Source organism: Equus caballus, chromosome 25 (genome assembly GCF_041296265.1).
Source record: "Equus caballus isolate H_3958 breed thoroughbred chromosome 25, TB-T2T, whole genome shotgun sequence".
NCBI lineage: Eukaryota > Metazoa > Chordata > Mammalia > Perissodactyla > Equidae > Equus > Equus caballus.
Genome location: NC_091708.1, coordinates 46,709,227 through 46,723,234, shown reverse-complemented (window position 1 = coordinate 46,723,234; position 14,008 = coordinate 46,709,227). Strand labels below are relative to the sequence as shown.

Genomic DNA, 14,008 nt, shown 5'->3' with positions numbered 1-14,008 from the left:
TTCCCCCCTCCCCGCCCTCACGCCTCAACTCCGGGGCCCACATCCACGGCCAACATCCCACCTTCTCGCAGACTTCCTGACGTGACCTCCCACGTCTGCGTCCCCCAGACCCATTTTCTCTGAGACGCCTGTCTCCCCGGGGCCCCCAGGAGTCCTGGAAAAATGCTTTATTGTGTAAAACAGCGGACGCAGGCGGGGGGACGGGGAAGGGGCTCCTCCTCCTCCTCCGGGTCACTTCTTCTTCTTCTTGGCCGCCTTGAGCTTCCCCTCGATCAGCCCCTGGGCCTGCCTCTTGATCTCGGCCCGCGAGGGGACGTAGCTGTGGTCCACGTCGGCGAACTGGAAGGTTTCTAGAGAGGAAGGCGAGGAGGACGGGGGCCGCGCTCGAAGCCCCTCTCTAACGGAGGTTTCTGATTCTAGATTTGTCTATTGGCGCTCATTCATTCACAGGCAAGGTACTCACTTAATTTTCTTACTTTTCCTGTTCCTGATTTTCTGGCATTTGGGGTCTTACAGACCGGGGACACACCGCGCTCCCAGGGCTAGCCAGTGCTTAAGAGTCAGCAGAGGGCTTGCCCCTAGGCGTGTCTTTCATGCAGACCAACCAATCCAGAAACCACAGCCCCGACCACCTCCTCTATCAAACTCACGCCAAGCCACTATTCCCCTGCCTAAATCGACCCGGGGCCAGGTACCAGGCAACTGGGGACAGCCCCTATGCTCCAAGCCCGCAGGAATTATTCACACGACCAATCTTAAACTGTGTACCTGCCCTGCCTTGCACTTCCCGCAGAAACCCCAATGAAGGCTCTGGCCTAGGCCTTCCCCTCGCCCCCTCTGCCTCTTGCCCGGCACTGGGCTCCCCTGTGTAGAAAATATTAAAAATTCTCCTTTCAATGGCATTAGCCTCTCCATGTCCTCACTAAGACACCTCCATAAATTAAAACCTGTGGGTACAACTGACACACGCTCTACGTCCCTGTAGCCCCCACCTTCCCTCCAGGCTGCCCTGGTCAGATGAAGCAAGCACCATCTCCAACCTCTGCCTCCACACAGCCCAGACCATCCCTCCGCCTGGCCCCCAGCCTGTACCTATCATATCCTCCTCCAGGCCCTCGAAGGTGATCCTGGTGTTCTGCCTCTCCTTCAGAGTCGAGGACTCCAGGGCGTCCCTCACCTTTGTGTTGATCTGCAGGGCACAGGGGACTGTCAGCTCCGAGGGAACATGGAATGCATAGGCACTGCCCTCCCGCGCCCTGCCAGCCCAGGGCTACCTCCTCAGTCCTAGACAACAGCTGCACTCTGTCCGCCAGGTACAGGAGCTTTCCCTCGCAGTACGCCAGCTTGCTGTTCACATCGAGGGTGCTGAAGGGCACCACTTCTTTCTGTAGGCCAGGAGGAGGGTCTCGTCTCCCCTCTGGCCCCTCCCAGGGACCCTCTGTGCAGGCGGCTCCTACCCACTCTGGCTGGTACCTGGGCCCTGGGCAGGGTAATGCCAATCAGCCGGATGTAGAGGTTGTCGATGCCCATCTGGATGGTCAGCAGTAACCTCTGGCTCTTGGTCATGCTGGCATGAGCCAGCTGCAGCCTGTCTTCCTCCTCCTTCAGCATGTCCCTCATTTTCTTCTCAATGGACTTAAAGCTGTTGGGGACAATGGGGTGGGAGGTGGCACAACCCCAAGGGCAAGGCAGCCGGGGTCTTGAGCTGGGCGCCGTGCTAGATTCAGGGGCCCAGGAGCTCAGATGTAGGCATGTGCGGTCCCCCAGCGGGGTCTCCACAGCTCATCTGCAGAGCACTCGTGGGCTTCCTGGCTATGGGGACACTCAGCTGCGAGCCTGGCGTCAGAAAAGGCAGGGGCCTCCCTGGGGTACCTGATGGAGCTGGGTGTCTGGTGGAACTTGAGTATGGCCTCCTCTAGTTCCAGCTTCTTCATCAAGGCCTCCAACTGTGCCCGCCTCTCCTCACAGTCCTCCATCTGCAGCTCCAGGTTATCCTCCGTGTTCTTCTGAGCCAGGAACCTGCCAGCGATGTCCTGGCCAGGCCAGTGGGGACAGAAGCAGGTGTGGGCCAGAAGGCCGGGGGCCCCATAGAACTGGTTTCTTCTGGGTCCTGCCCAGTGATTAGTAATGATGTTGACCATGGCTGGGCACTGAGAGCTTGCAAGGAACCAGCCATTGGGTGAAGGACTTTATGTGTGTCATTGCAGGTAACTCTCACAACAAGCAGACAGGGAAGATAACCCCAAGGTAGAGACAAGGAGACCACCACTGAGAGACTGCATGGCTTTGAGTCACTTCTCCAAGGATGGTCAAGCTTATGTCAGGGCCATGGACAGGAGCTGAAGGCTTACTCATAATAAACCCAGGTCGGATTAGCATAAAGGGGGCAGGTGGAGAGGAAGCTGCTCATTATGACGCTGTCAGCTTGGAAGGGCAGGCTGTGCCCTCGGCATTTGGATCCTCACATTCCAGTAGGAGGGTAGCTTGGATATGCCAGCCACATCCCAGGAGTGCCTCTACTCGGAGCCATGGGGGCTGCAGCTTTGTGTGTCCATTCATTCAAAAGGTGCCTGCAGACCCTGGTCCAGCTCTGCCTGGCCTTGGGCTGGGGTAGGGCCCCCAGCTGCCCTCCCACCCATGCCCCAAGAGTAACAGGGAGCAGTACCCAGAGGTGGGAGCACCGCACAGCGGTCTTGACTTTCTCCACCAAAGCAGTCACGTCCGTCTGGTATTCGATATCACCCTTGGAGGTGTCTCTTCTTCTCACTGGGCACAGCAGAAGGGAAGGGGCCAGCATGCAGGAATGGCGTGGGAGCTCTGCCTGAGGCCATTGGATGCCTCTGTACATGCCCAGTCATCAGGGGAGGCCACCCAAGAGGGGGGTACCCAGGTACCCATCAGGTAGCCTGCTCTCTCCTTGGCCGGCCCTTCAGGGATGCCCCAGGGCGGCTCCATCCAGAGGAGGACTGGAAGCAGCCTGGCACAGTGGGGCTTAGTGGCATTTCTCAGAGGTGGCTGGGACTCCTCATCTTTTCTGAGGAGTCACGGTCACCGGGCCCCTGGAGTGCGAGGAGACAGCATGGCCGAGTGCATTTTACAGCTGAGAAGCCAGGGTCCAGCTGCACTTGGCTGTGAGCCCAAAGCTGGTAGCAGCACCTTGAAGCGCATGCTGTGGCTGCAGCGCTCAGCCTCTGCAGGTGTAGCCGGGCAGCGATGGGGGCTCATCTGTCTCCCTCACCCCAGCCACTGCAGGCTACACCTGGCCTCATGGTGACCTGACTGGATGGCAGAGCCAGTGCTGGGCTCTGGGGACCCTGGCTGGGGATGGGGAGGGAACTGAGCACTTACCTTTCAGGGTTTCTGTGCTCATTATATTGGATGGGAAGTCCAGGTCCCGCCGGCCCTGATGGGATGGGGAGGAGGAGGTGAGCAGTGGCCTCTGCCAGGCAGTAGGCCACCCCAACTGTCCTCGCGCTGCAGTGGGGGTCGTGGCGGGGCTGTGCCCCGTGGCCGGCCTGGCGGGGACTCACCCGGCGGTACCTCTCACTGGTCTCCTTGGTGTGGATCTTGTCAATCAGCTTCTTCTGCTGGTTGAGATGGTTCTCCCGTGCCCGCCGCTCCTCAATGAAGGTCGCCTCCCCTTGCCTCATGTTCATCTGGGGACACAGGGAGGCGGGCAGGGGTCTGTCTCACCAAGGCCTCTCGTGGTGCTAAATCCAGCAGTCAGTCTCAGTCCCCATCTTCCTAGATTTGGGAATACCATTCGAGCCTGCTGGCCACACCCTTCTTCCTAAAACGCCGGTGCCTGCCAGCCTTTACCGTCCTCCTTCCTTTTGGCCGTCCTCTCAGGATGCACCCCCCATCTGGCCCTTAGTGGCACGCAGGCCTCCCATGGCGTTACACTCCTCCCCTGCTGCAGCCACAGCTCGCGGACCCAACTCCCATGTACCTAACGGATTTCTCTCTTCAGCCCAGGCTTTCTGCTGCCTCCGGGCCAGCTCTACCTAGAACTCACTAAAGTAGATTCCATGTGTCTAAAAACGAACTCATCATCGTTCGCCAGACCTGGTCTCCTCCAGCGCGTCCAGCTTTGGTGGCTAAATCCATTGTCATCTACGCCTGTGTACACTTCCTGGACGCTGCTTTCTCCCTCACTGTCCACAACTAACTTAGCGCCAGATCTCATCAGGGTGATCTCTTAAACGCTTCTTGGCTCCATCTGCATTTGGTCACCCAAATCTACCCCTGGTCTGGCCCAAGTGACCAGCATCTTGGCCCTGGTCCCCTCCAGTCTCTGCAGCCAGGGCGTGCCCGTTTTGAAACACAAATCTGATCCCATCTCCCTCTATCTCTTCCCAGGGCTGCAGGTTGGCTTGGGGGCTGACACCTAAGCCCCAGTCGCCCCACTGCCTTGGCCGGCTCACAGGCTCCATTCCTCAGCAGCTCCTTGGCTCCAGCTGCTCATGCCTTTTTCTGGCTCTGTTCAGCCCCACGACCTTTGTTGTCTTTCCTCCTCCAGGGCTCAGACCGCCATACCTCAAAAGAGAGTCCCTCACCCCCCAAGTGCCACCTCCCCGAGCAGGTTCGTGCCCCAGGGTGGCCCCATGGCACCCACACCTCTCTCTGCAGCGCTGGCCAGAGGCCCTGTGGTCTTTCTTCACAGACTGCTGGATGAGCTTCAGGAGGACAGGCATGCCTGCCTTGCAGGGGCCTTGGCACAGACAGGGTGAATGGTGTCCCCTGCCCAGGCCAGACCAGTTCTCTCCCTCCTCCATCAATCTCAGGGCTTCTGGGCCCAGGGGGACCTGCTCTGTCCAGGGTCACAGTGTGTGAACAGAGCAGGCTGGCAGTACGGGCAGGTAGTGTGGGCACTGGGGTGTCCTGATGGACCCCAGGCCAGAGAGGTCTGAGAGAGAGCCCTGCAGGACCCCCCAGCCCTGGGACCTGAGCTCACCTTGACCTCATCTGTAATCATCATGGCATCTTGGGACATGACTGTCATATCTGACAGTTCCGAGCAGTAGTCACACACAAGATTCTGCAGCTTGTCCAGCTCTGTGGGGTATCCTGCCAGCTCCTGCACGGAAAGGGGCAGGCGGGCACTGAGCCTGAGGGCCAGCCACATGCTGCCTCGTTCCGTGCTCGCTTCCCTGGCCCCGCCCTAGTTCTCTGCTGGCCCCTAGAGTGGACCATGCCTGCCCCCCACCCCTTACCCCAGACCCTGTGAGCCCCGAGGACAGTGATGGGTCTGGCCTGTGGCCCCAGCCCCCAGCCAGGCACAGAGCACATGAAAGGAAGTGTTTTGGGAGGAGCAGACAGCATCCTCTTGGTGGGCTTTTTTGCTACCCAGGGTGACGGCCCAGAGGCACTTCCGAGGAGGCTGTGATGGCTGTCCCACCATGTGAGAGGTGACTGTGAAACCTGGGAGACCCACTGTTTGGGAGCGGCTGCTGTTTGAAGTGAAGCAGAAGGTCAGAGACTGAGGGCTCAAGGCCAAAGCCATCCTGACCAGCCAGCTGTGGGACCTTGGGAAAGCCATTTAACCTCTCTGAGGGTCCCCATCCACAGAAATGTGATAATGGCTCCTTCAGAAGGTTGCTGTCAGGATCGGTTGAGAAGGTATAATGTGTTTACACAGGGCCAGGTTCACAAATGTCCAAGATATCTTGGCTCTTAGTATTTTATTGTTAATTACTACAATGTAGAATCTTCGCTGTTTTTTTAAAAATGTGGATGACCAGAGGAGTTATTAAAAAAAAAAAAAGCGTATGTTCTGAAAAGATAATAAGGTGCCCCTGAGGGGACATAATGTGCCCAGGTGAAGGAGGGACAGGACCCTGAGTGCAGTCAGCGTGGGAAGGGGTGTGAGGAGGGCCCAGGAAGGGCAGGGGGGCAGAGCCTCCAGCTGAGTCTCCAGGACCAGGGGGCCGAGGTGGAGGGACATGTGGGAGGAGGAGGCTGTGCACCACCCAGCTCTGGGGGCCACGGGCAAGATCTGGGGGGCTGTGACCCAGCCGTGAGAGCTGCAGTGCCCACTCAGCCCCCCACACCCTCCTCCCAACCACACTTCCTGTCTCCCTCCCCCAGCCTCAGGATGAGGGAGTTTGAGGGGCTTCCCTCTCTGTCCCTGGCACCCACCCTTGGGCCCTCCTCTCTTCCTCCTCCTCCTCCTCCCATCTACCGTCTACCTGGCCTGTGGCAGGCGCCTGTGCTCTGCTGTGTGGGGGCCAAGGGCGGCCTACGTGAAGAGGTCTTGCCTCACAGTGGGGTTCATGGCCCCTGGAGGCCTCCTCCTGGCCTGCGCCGCAGGGAGCAGGGCACTGGCTCAGAGAGGCAGGCAGCAGGCCCCAGTCACTGGCCTGCTCAGAGGTGGCTTGCCCTGCACGATGTTAGGCGACTTTGGGAGGGTGCAGGGCGCAGCGCCTGCCCTCGGAGGCCAGGCACTGAGAGATGACAGGGCAGAATAAAAGCACACTAAACTACCGTATACATGCAAGAAGACCCAACAATTCTCACACCCCGTGAGAGGCCTTTCAGAGTGACAGACGCCACGTTCTTGAAAGAACTTTTCCAGGTACGCGGTGCCCCTGCTCAGCTGGCGCCCAAAGCAGCTCAGTCCTCCTGGGTGATCCAGCCCGGAGGAAAGCTGCAGGCCTGGGGCGCCCTGCCCTGGAGGCTCCCGCGCCACGAGAGATCCCAGCCCTGGCGCACTGGCCGGGGCCGCAGACCCCGCCCCTCCGGCCAGCTGGGCTCCCTGGGGCCCGGGTGAGGGGACTCACTTTCTTCAGATAATCCAGCAGGTTCACGTACAGCTGGTGGATGTTCTGGCTTGTGGTGATCTTGATCATCGTCTTTTCGATGTTGTTCTCCAGCTGGCGGATGACCTGGGGGCGGCCCGAGAGCGCATTGAGAGCGCAGAGGCCGGCCGGCAGGGGCTGGGCTTTCGGTCCTGTTCACCTAGCCCCGCCCCGCCCCTCCCGCGGAGCCCCGCCCGCCGCGAGGCCCCTCCGCTCCCACGGAGCCCCGCCGCCCCACCTGCAGCAAGCGCAGCTCCTCCTTGGTGGCGTCGGGCTGGTTCTGCAGGCCAGCCAACTCCAGCTGCATGCTCTCGAGCTTCTGCCCGCGCCGCCGCACCAGGTGGATCAGCACGTTGTGCACGTTCACGCGGTCGAAGACGTACTTACGCAGCTTCTCCCGGGCCACCTGGGTCGGCAACCCCGCAGGGACTCCAGCGTTGGGAACTCGCTCTGCCCCCCACCGGCTCCGCGGCGCCCTTTAGTGGGGGGTGCCCTGGCTGCGGCACTGAGGGATCCCGTCTTACCTCCATGGTGCTGCGGCAGTGCGCCAGCCTCATGGGCTCGTCCTTCCCGCAGGCCTTGGAGATGGTCCACTGGTCGTACTGTGGAGCAGCGGCAGCGGCTGAGCGAGGGGCTGGGCCTCTCTGCGTTCCCCTAGCCACCGGCCCCCCAGGCATTGTTCCTAGGCTTCTTCTGCCCTGTGCTAGCCCAGCAGCAAGACCCCAGCTCCTCGGGCCACAGGAGGCAGAGCGCTACAGGACCCCATCCGGGCCATTCCAGCACCCATGCGATGGGGGTGTGGAGAGGAGAGCCCAGGTCTCCCCTATGTGAAAATTAATAAAGAGAAGCCTCATTTAAAATGGGGTGGGGAAATCCTGTAGGAGGAGTTATCATGCACACAGCATCATCATAGCTCACTTTACAGTTTAGGACAGGCGGTGGTGCAACTATTTTGCTGCTCCAGCAGTTGGAAGGAAGATTTTCTCCTTGCCCAGCAACAGCCCAGCCAATGAGAAGTCACTGCCACCCTGCACTCTTACTTGCACTCTCACTCTCCTCCACTGAACTTTCATTTAGAACAGCCCCTCCCAACTCCCCCCCCCCCCCCGCCCGCCTTGTCTAGGAAAGGAAGCTCCCCTGCTTTGTTCTCTGGACTCACCTGTGGTTTATCATAGTCTGCATGCCCTGAGTTGTGATTCTTTTGCTATTCCCAAATAAACTCATTTTGCTGGGAACACAACTGGCTATTTTATTTTAAAGCCGACACCTTATGGCCAGAGAGCTGGAGGGACCCCTGCTGCAGGGGGTAACCTGGGAAAGGGACCCCAGTCACGCCCCAGGCCCTGCCCTTTGGGGTGGGTGGTGGGGCACCTGACCCCCAGGCTCACTGGTGTGACCAGAGCCCAGGGCAGAGGTCCCAGGGAGCCCCTCCTGAAGATGCCCCCTGGCTCCAGAAAGGTTGGTGTCAGAGCGGGACAAGGTGAGGAGGAGCCTGCCATCCACCTGTGTGTGGGGGCTGCTTCAGCACATGCCCACCCCCACCCCCCAGCCAGCAGGCAGCAGGGAGGGGCGGGCTGTTCACCTTCTTGGCCAGAGCCCAGTCCTGGGCCCCACGCCGAATGTTACCGCGCAGGAGGGCCAGCGTCGCCTTGTTCTTGATTGTCTTCTCCTTTACCGCCTGGATCTGCAGTGCCCGACATTGCTCTGTGGGTGGGCGAGGGACAGGCCAGCCAGGATGTGGGCCAAGGGCCTGGCCAGAATTTCTGGTCTGGGGAGGCTCCACATCACGGAGGCCCGGGTGGAGGGGCACAAGAACATTGCCTCCATCACCATGCTCCTTCCCCAACCCTGCTCAGGGCCATGGGCTCCCCTGCCCAGCAGTGCTCATCTGGACGGCTCTCAGTGAGCAGCCGTGCTGGCAGTGGGGAGGGTGAGGTGGAGGCCAGGGATGGACATGCCCTGTGATCCCTTCCAGACCCACCGGCCACGGAAGCAGGTGGGTCTCTTCCTGTCTCCCCTGTCCTGCTATGCTTTCAGATCTCCTTGAAGCACCTCAGTTTCTCCTCTCCCCTGCCCCCTGCATGGCTGGCCCCTTTGATCCCTTTCCAGGCTCTGTCTGGGGGGTGGGCGGTAGGCTGGCCACTAGCCTGTTGGCCCTGGACTGTCCCTGTGTTAAAACTGAAAGTCCTGCCCCCAGGAGCCCCTGAGCCCCCGTGGGGGGGGGGGCAGCTGGCCACCCCAGCGGCGGGCTGACCCTGGAGCCGAGTGATGGTCTTCATCTCCTGCATCTGCTCGTCCATATCTGCCTCACTGTGCATCTTCATGGCGGCCTGCAGGGTCCTCCCGGGGCCCTCTGCACCTGCCGCCCACCCTGTGCTGGGTCTGCTCAGCAGAACTGCAGCTCAGATTGTCCCCTGAATCTCGGCCCATTGTGAGGCGGGCCAAGGTTCTCAATGCCCAGGGAACCCTGGAATTCCTAGCCCCCCAACCCCTGCCCCCAGCCGCCCTCGGCATCATCCCTGCACACTTGTCTGTGGCTGCTCCCTGTTCAGGAGTGCCGCCTGGGTCAAGGCACCTATATCCATAGTGAGGTGATTGGTAGCAGCTTGGGACTGCACCCGACTCTGGCCCCCTGCACTCTCCCCTTCCCTCCCCGCCTAGGCCGTCCTCCACTGAGCCTCCTAAAGCTTCCGACCCCTCCCTGCCTTGTGAGATCTCCACTGCCCCACACCACCGCCAGTTCAAACTCCACACCCCAGGTGACCTGGCTCGTGAGACCCTCAGCCTCAGCCCTCCCTCCCCCATCTCTCCCTGACCTTCGCCTGCTGCCCGGAGCCCGCCTTGGTCACCTCCACGTCCTTGGAGAATTCCTGGGTCTAGCTTTAGATGTCCGCTACTCCAGGAGGGGTCAGTCCCCCGTCTCTGCACCCCTAGCCCAAGCTCCCCTTAGAGCCGTGTGCTCCAAGTGCGGGACAGCCTGGGGCTCCAGGGGGTGCACACCAGATGGGCTTTTCCCACCTGAGGTGTGTGAGTTTGCTGGGCTGCCTGACAAAGCACCACAGACAGGTGGCTTCCACAACAGGAATTTATTGTCTGCCATCCTGGAGGCTGCAAGTCCAAGATCAACGTGTCGTAGGGCTGGTGCCTCCTGAGGCCCCCCTCCTGGGCTTGTAGATGCTGTCTTCTCCCTGTGTCCTCACGTGGTCGTCCTTCTGCCCACCTGTGTCCTAATCTCCTCCTCTTCTGAGCACACTAGTCAGACTGGCTCAGGGCCCACCCTCACGTTAGCTTAATCAGCTCTTTACAGGCCCCCTCTCCAAAGGCAGTCGTATTCTGGAGTCCTGGGGGTTAGGGCTACAACATGGGAATTTGGGGCACACAGTTCAGCCGTGACAATGGCCTTCAGCCATGTGCTGTCACAGCACCCATCTTCCTCTGACCTCTCACAGATCCTCTCCCTTCCCCAGTTTTTATAAAGTGAGTCCAATCCCACCTAAAACTCCAAGTTCACCGTTGGCCCTCCCTCTGAGCCCAGGCCTTGCCCACGGGGAGGTGGAAGGGACTGCTGCGGCCATGGTCTGCTCCTGTCCTCCCACCCGTCTTCCCAAGGCCGGAGGCAGAGCCTGCTTACTGCCACGTGGACAGAGCTCCTGTAAGCTAGCTCTGGCCTCCTCTGCCTCTCCCTTGCTCCTCTCCTGGAGAGAAGTGACTCAATCTGACAAGTGTGTTGAAATGAAAGGCAGGTGGCATGGCCACTTCCTGTCCCTTGTCTCTTGGGAGCCAGGTGCTGACTGGCACACACCTGTTCTGTCTGGCATGCTCCTCCAGGCCACACTGTACGAAAACAGAGCCCCATGTAGAGTGGCCTCGATGGTCTTACAGGGCCCACAGGAGTGTCTAATTCTGAGTCAGTTGTTAGCAACTGCCCAGCACGTCCTCCAGTGTCAGCTGTACGGTACCAAGGTGAAATGTGACTCTTTCTCTTGCTGCTTTGACTAGTTTCCCAATTGCTTTAGAATTCAGGTGGGAACAGGGTGTTTATTACCCCCACAACCCCCAGCAGCAGCCGTCACCTCTGACTGAGGGGGATGCAGGGCCCAGAAAGGGGGTGTCAGAGCACCAGAGGTGCAGAAGCCCCTCCACCACGCGCCCCAGAGCTGCTGCCCCCAAATGCGTGCATGAGACAGGGATGATGCTCTCGGCTCTCAGCATCCACCACGTTTCCCGCCGTCCTTTCTGGCTTGACCCGGGCAGGGCCCAGGCTTGGGGCAGGGACGGTCTGCACGGGCCTGGCACACCTGCCTGTGCTTGTGTGCAGGGGACATGGTGGGGGCACTTAGGGTATGTGGAAGGCCTTTGTGGTGGGGGAGGGCAGCCTGGGGTGTGGAGATGCTGCAGGCCATGTTCTAGAACTCTCCGGCCCAGGTCTTCTGTGCCCCGGCTGGAGCTCTGCTAGCTGCGCTGATCTGCAAGAGGCAACAGGTGACAGCTGGAACCATACCCTAAAGCTGCTCATGGTCCCTGCACCCATTTTACTGTGGCAAAAACTGAGGCCTGTAACAAGGACGCCAGCAGCAGCCAGCCTTGAGATCAATCAGTTGCTGCTCTTGGGGTGCCCACACGCCTCACTCTGCACTCCCCCATCCCAGGGCCGCCCAGCTCCTCCTGGGTCTTCTTCCTACACACGAGGCTCAGGAAGGTCTGTCTGCTGTGTGCACTGCCACACCTGCCCCCCCAGGATGTGCAGGGTGAGGGGACAGGCCAGAGGGGAGAGGCCCTGTCAGCCTGCACCTTGGGCCCCGGGTTTGCCTGCCTAAAACTCTGGGCCCTGGAGTCTCAGGTTCTGTGTCCCGCTGTCCCCAGGCCTCTCACCTGTGCCTGTGTCTTTGGGGAGCTGCCCCGTCTCCAGGAAGAGCCAGAGGTTGCTGCATTTCTGTGACTCCACTCGGGTCAGCCAGTAGCTGGCCACTGAGCCTGCAACTGGGGAGCAGGGGGCAGGGGCCGGTGGGCTGGGGGGCCTGGGCCTCTGCACTTCTCAGGGAAAGGAAACCTGGGCACAGGCTTCTTCTGGGCAGATGGTGGTGGTGGGTTCAGGCAGGGCTCCCACTGGGAACTGAGGCCCCATCTCAGGAGGCAGGGATGCCGGGAGCCACAGCCACCCCCCGCCCCGCGCGAAGGCACCCACCCCGGCTGAAGAGGCAGGGTCACCTCCGGCAGCTCGGGTGCATTTCAGGGGCCCCAGGCACAGAGTACCCACCCACGGCCACCAGCACGTTCCACTGAAAGGGGTACGGAAACTTCCTCTGAATGAACATCTGCAGGCCGAAGGTCACACCACTGCCTGTCAAGAGCCGCAGTCCCCATCAGCCAGCCTGTCCACAGGGCTGGCCTGGGGACCACCTGGGCGCAGCCTGAGTGCCGCCCACCTGCCGGGCTCCCAGCACCTGCAGACAGGCAACCTGGCGCCACCTGCTGGGGAGTCAGGGTGAGACAGGAGGGTGAGGTCTCCACACGCCAGGACACCTGGACCCAGCCTACCTGTGACAAAGGTGAAAACGCCCTTCATGAAAGCGTTCGACTGGCACGCAGCATACTCCCCGAGGCCCTGGGACGGGGGCGGGGGGTGAAGGCTCAGTTCCCCTCCCTCTTCCGTCACCGTCCCTCCCTGCTTCCTTTGGGCACACTCTGACGGTGGGGCAGGGGACCACTCGTCGTGAGGCCCCGGGGGCTGGGACACATCCCATCTGCCCCCACGCCCACCAGGGACGCCACGATCCTCACAGCAAGAGGGTACTCCCTCTCTGCCCCTCTTCCCTGACAAGGGCACCCCCGCCGAGCCCCCCGCCCCGCTCAGGTCAGGTCCTGGGTCCGGGGCCGCGTCTCAGGCCGGCCTGCTCACCGGGTGCTTGGCGGCCACGGCGTCGTCCACCCGGGACAGTCCCAAGTTCACCATGGCCGGCGGGTCGCGGAGAGCCGGCCTGCGCAGGACAGGCCGGAGGGCGGGAGGGAGCGCGCGGAGGGCGGGAGGGAGCGCGCGGAGGGCGGGAGGGAGCGCGCGGAGGGCGGGAGGGAGCGCGCGGAGGGCGGGAGGGAGCGCGCGGAGGGCGGGAGGGAGCGCGCGGAGGGCGGGAGGGAGCGCGCGGAGGGCGGAGCGCGCGGAGGGCGGAGCGCGCGGAGGGCGGAGCGCGCGGAGGGCGGAGCGCGCGGAGGGCGGAGCGCGCGGAGGGCGGAGCAGGGGCGCGCGCACTCCTCCCCGTGCCGCCCTGGGTCGCCTTCCTCGTTAACATGCTGGCAGATGCGTGATAATTATTGTTATCGTTGTATGTTGGGGTGAGGCTTTGTTTAAGGGATTAAATCTCTTGGAAACGACCACGGAGTGCTGATGTATTGGATGATTATCTATCAAATTAATTCCAAAAATGCTATAAGCCCATACTTCGAGCCTTTTCTGTGCTAGGCGCTGGGGGTCCCACGGAGGAGTCAGAGCCTCTACCCTCATAGAGCAGACAGCTGGACAGACCCGGGAAAACAAAATGGGGAGGAGAGTAGAGGGGCCAGGGCATGTGTGGGGTGCACCCCCGAGGAGCTGCTCAGAGGGAGAGACTGCCGCAGAGGTCCTGGAAGAGGACCCTCAAATGTGAACTGCTGGGTGGGACTGAGAGTGGCATTTCAGCTGGCTAAGGAAGGAAGGGAAGACAAGGGGAGTGATGCCAAGGTCAAGGGTCAGTGGATGGGAGCCCCCAGTGGGTTGAAACATTGCTGGAGTGGGGACAGTAAGAAGTGACTTGGAGGGACAAGTGGTGAAGTAGCCAGGGAAGAAGCCTGGACACCGAGGCTTCAGAGGTGGACACAGTGGCATGACAGTGACCACGGGAGTGGGAGGCTAGGTGGGACGTCGGAACCAACCTTGGGGCTAAGGGGCTGGGTGGGTGGCCCACCTGGATGTCGGGGTTGCCCAGGCAGCAATGAGGGAGGGAGGCCGTGAGCCAGGTCCTAAGCGTCTTCGAGGAGTGAGACGGGAGAGGCCCAGAGCAGGGGGGTGGCTGAGGGAAGGCTGGTGCTGTACTTTCCACGAGTTCAGGATTTGGGAGGACGGGGAAGGAGAGGCCACCACGGAGAATCAGGCCGCCAAGGCCCTGGACTGGGGCCACTGAACAATTAGGGTTATTATGAGCCCTGAACTTTGGTAGATGACTCCTGCTTTAAACTCC

General features: G+C 61.0%; 3 protein-coding genes across 8 annotated transcripts in view; 1 reads left to right on the top strand and 2 right to left on the bottom strand.

Moving 5' to 3' along the window:
• Window positions 1-14,008, top strand: part of LCN15 (lipocalin 15) — a 36,447-nt gene that overhangs the window by 962 nt on the left and 21,477 nt on the right. The gene's annotated exons all lie outside the window — the stretch shown is intronic.
• CCDC183 (coiled-coil domain containing 183) lies at window positions 153-9,241 on the bottom strand. Its single transcript, XM_023629393.2, has 14 exons — window positions 9,052-9,241; window positions 8,380-8,501; window positions 7,322-7,399; window positions 7,036-7,203; window positions 6,780-6,884; window positions 4,955-5,077; window positions 3,531-3,656; window positions 3,349-3,403; window positions 2,666-2,766; window positions 1,873-2,033; window positions 1,474-1,642; window positions 1,275-1,385; window positions 1,093-1,189; window positions 153-350 (listed from the first exon to the last, which is right to left on the bottom strand). The coding sequence occupies exons 1-14, from the start codon at window positions 9,119-9,121 to the stop codon at window positions 232-234; spliced, it is 1,605 nt and encodes a 534-aa protein (XP_023485161.1). The 5' UTR covers window positions 9,122-9,241; the 3' UTR covers window positions 153-231.
• TMEM141 (transmembrane protein 141) lies at window positions 9,869-13,003 on the bottom strand. 4 transcript variants are annotated; one of them, XM_023629401.2, is made up of 5 exons: window positions 12,697-13,003; window positions 12,336-12,402; window positions 12,055-12,138; window positions 11,670-11,777; window positions 9,869-11,263 (listed from the first exon to the last, which is right to left on the bottom strand). In XM_023629401.2, the coding sequence occupies exons 1-5, from the start codon at window positions 12,748-12,750 to the stop codon at window positions 11,250-11,252; spliced, it is 327 nt and encodes a 108-aa protein (XP_023485169.1). In that variant the 5' UTR covers window positions 12,751-13,003; the 3' UTR covers window positions 9,869-11,249. The 4 variants fall into 4 exon arrangements, with proteins under 4 accessions (XP_023485169.1, XP_023485168.2, XP_023485170.1 ...); XM_023629400.2 differs by lacking the exon at window positions 12,336-12,402 and adding an exon at window positions 12,224-12,335 and having other exon boundaries at window positions 12,697-12,897; XM_023629402.2 differs by lacking the exon at window positions 12,336-12,402 and adding an exon at window positions 12,224-12,269 and having other exon boundaries at window positions 12,697-12,871.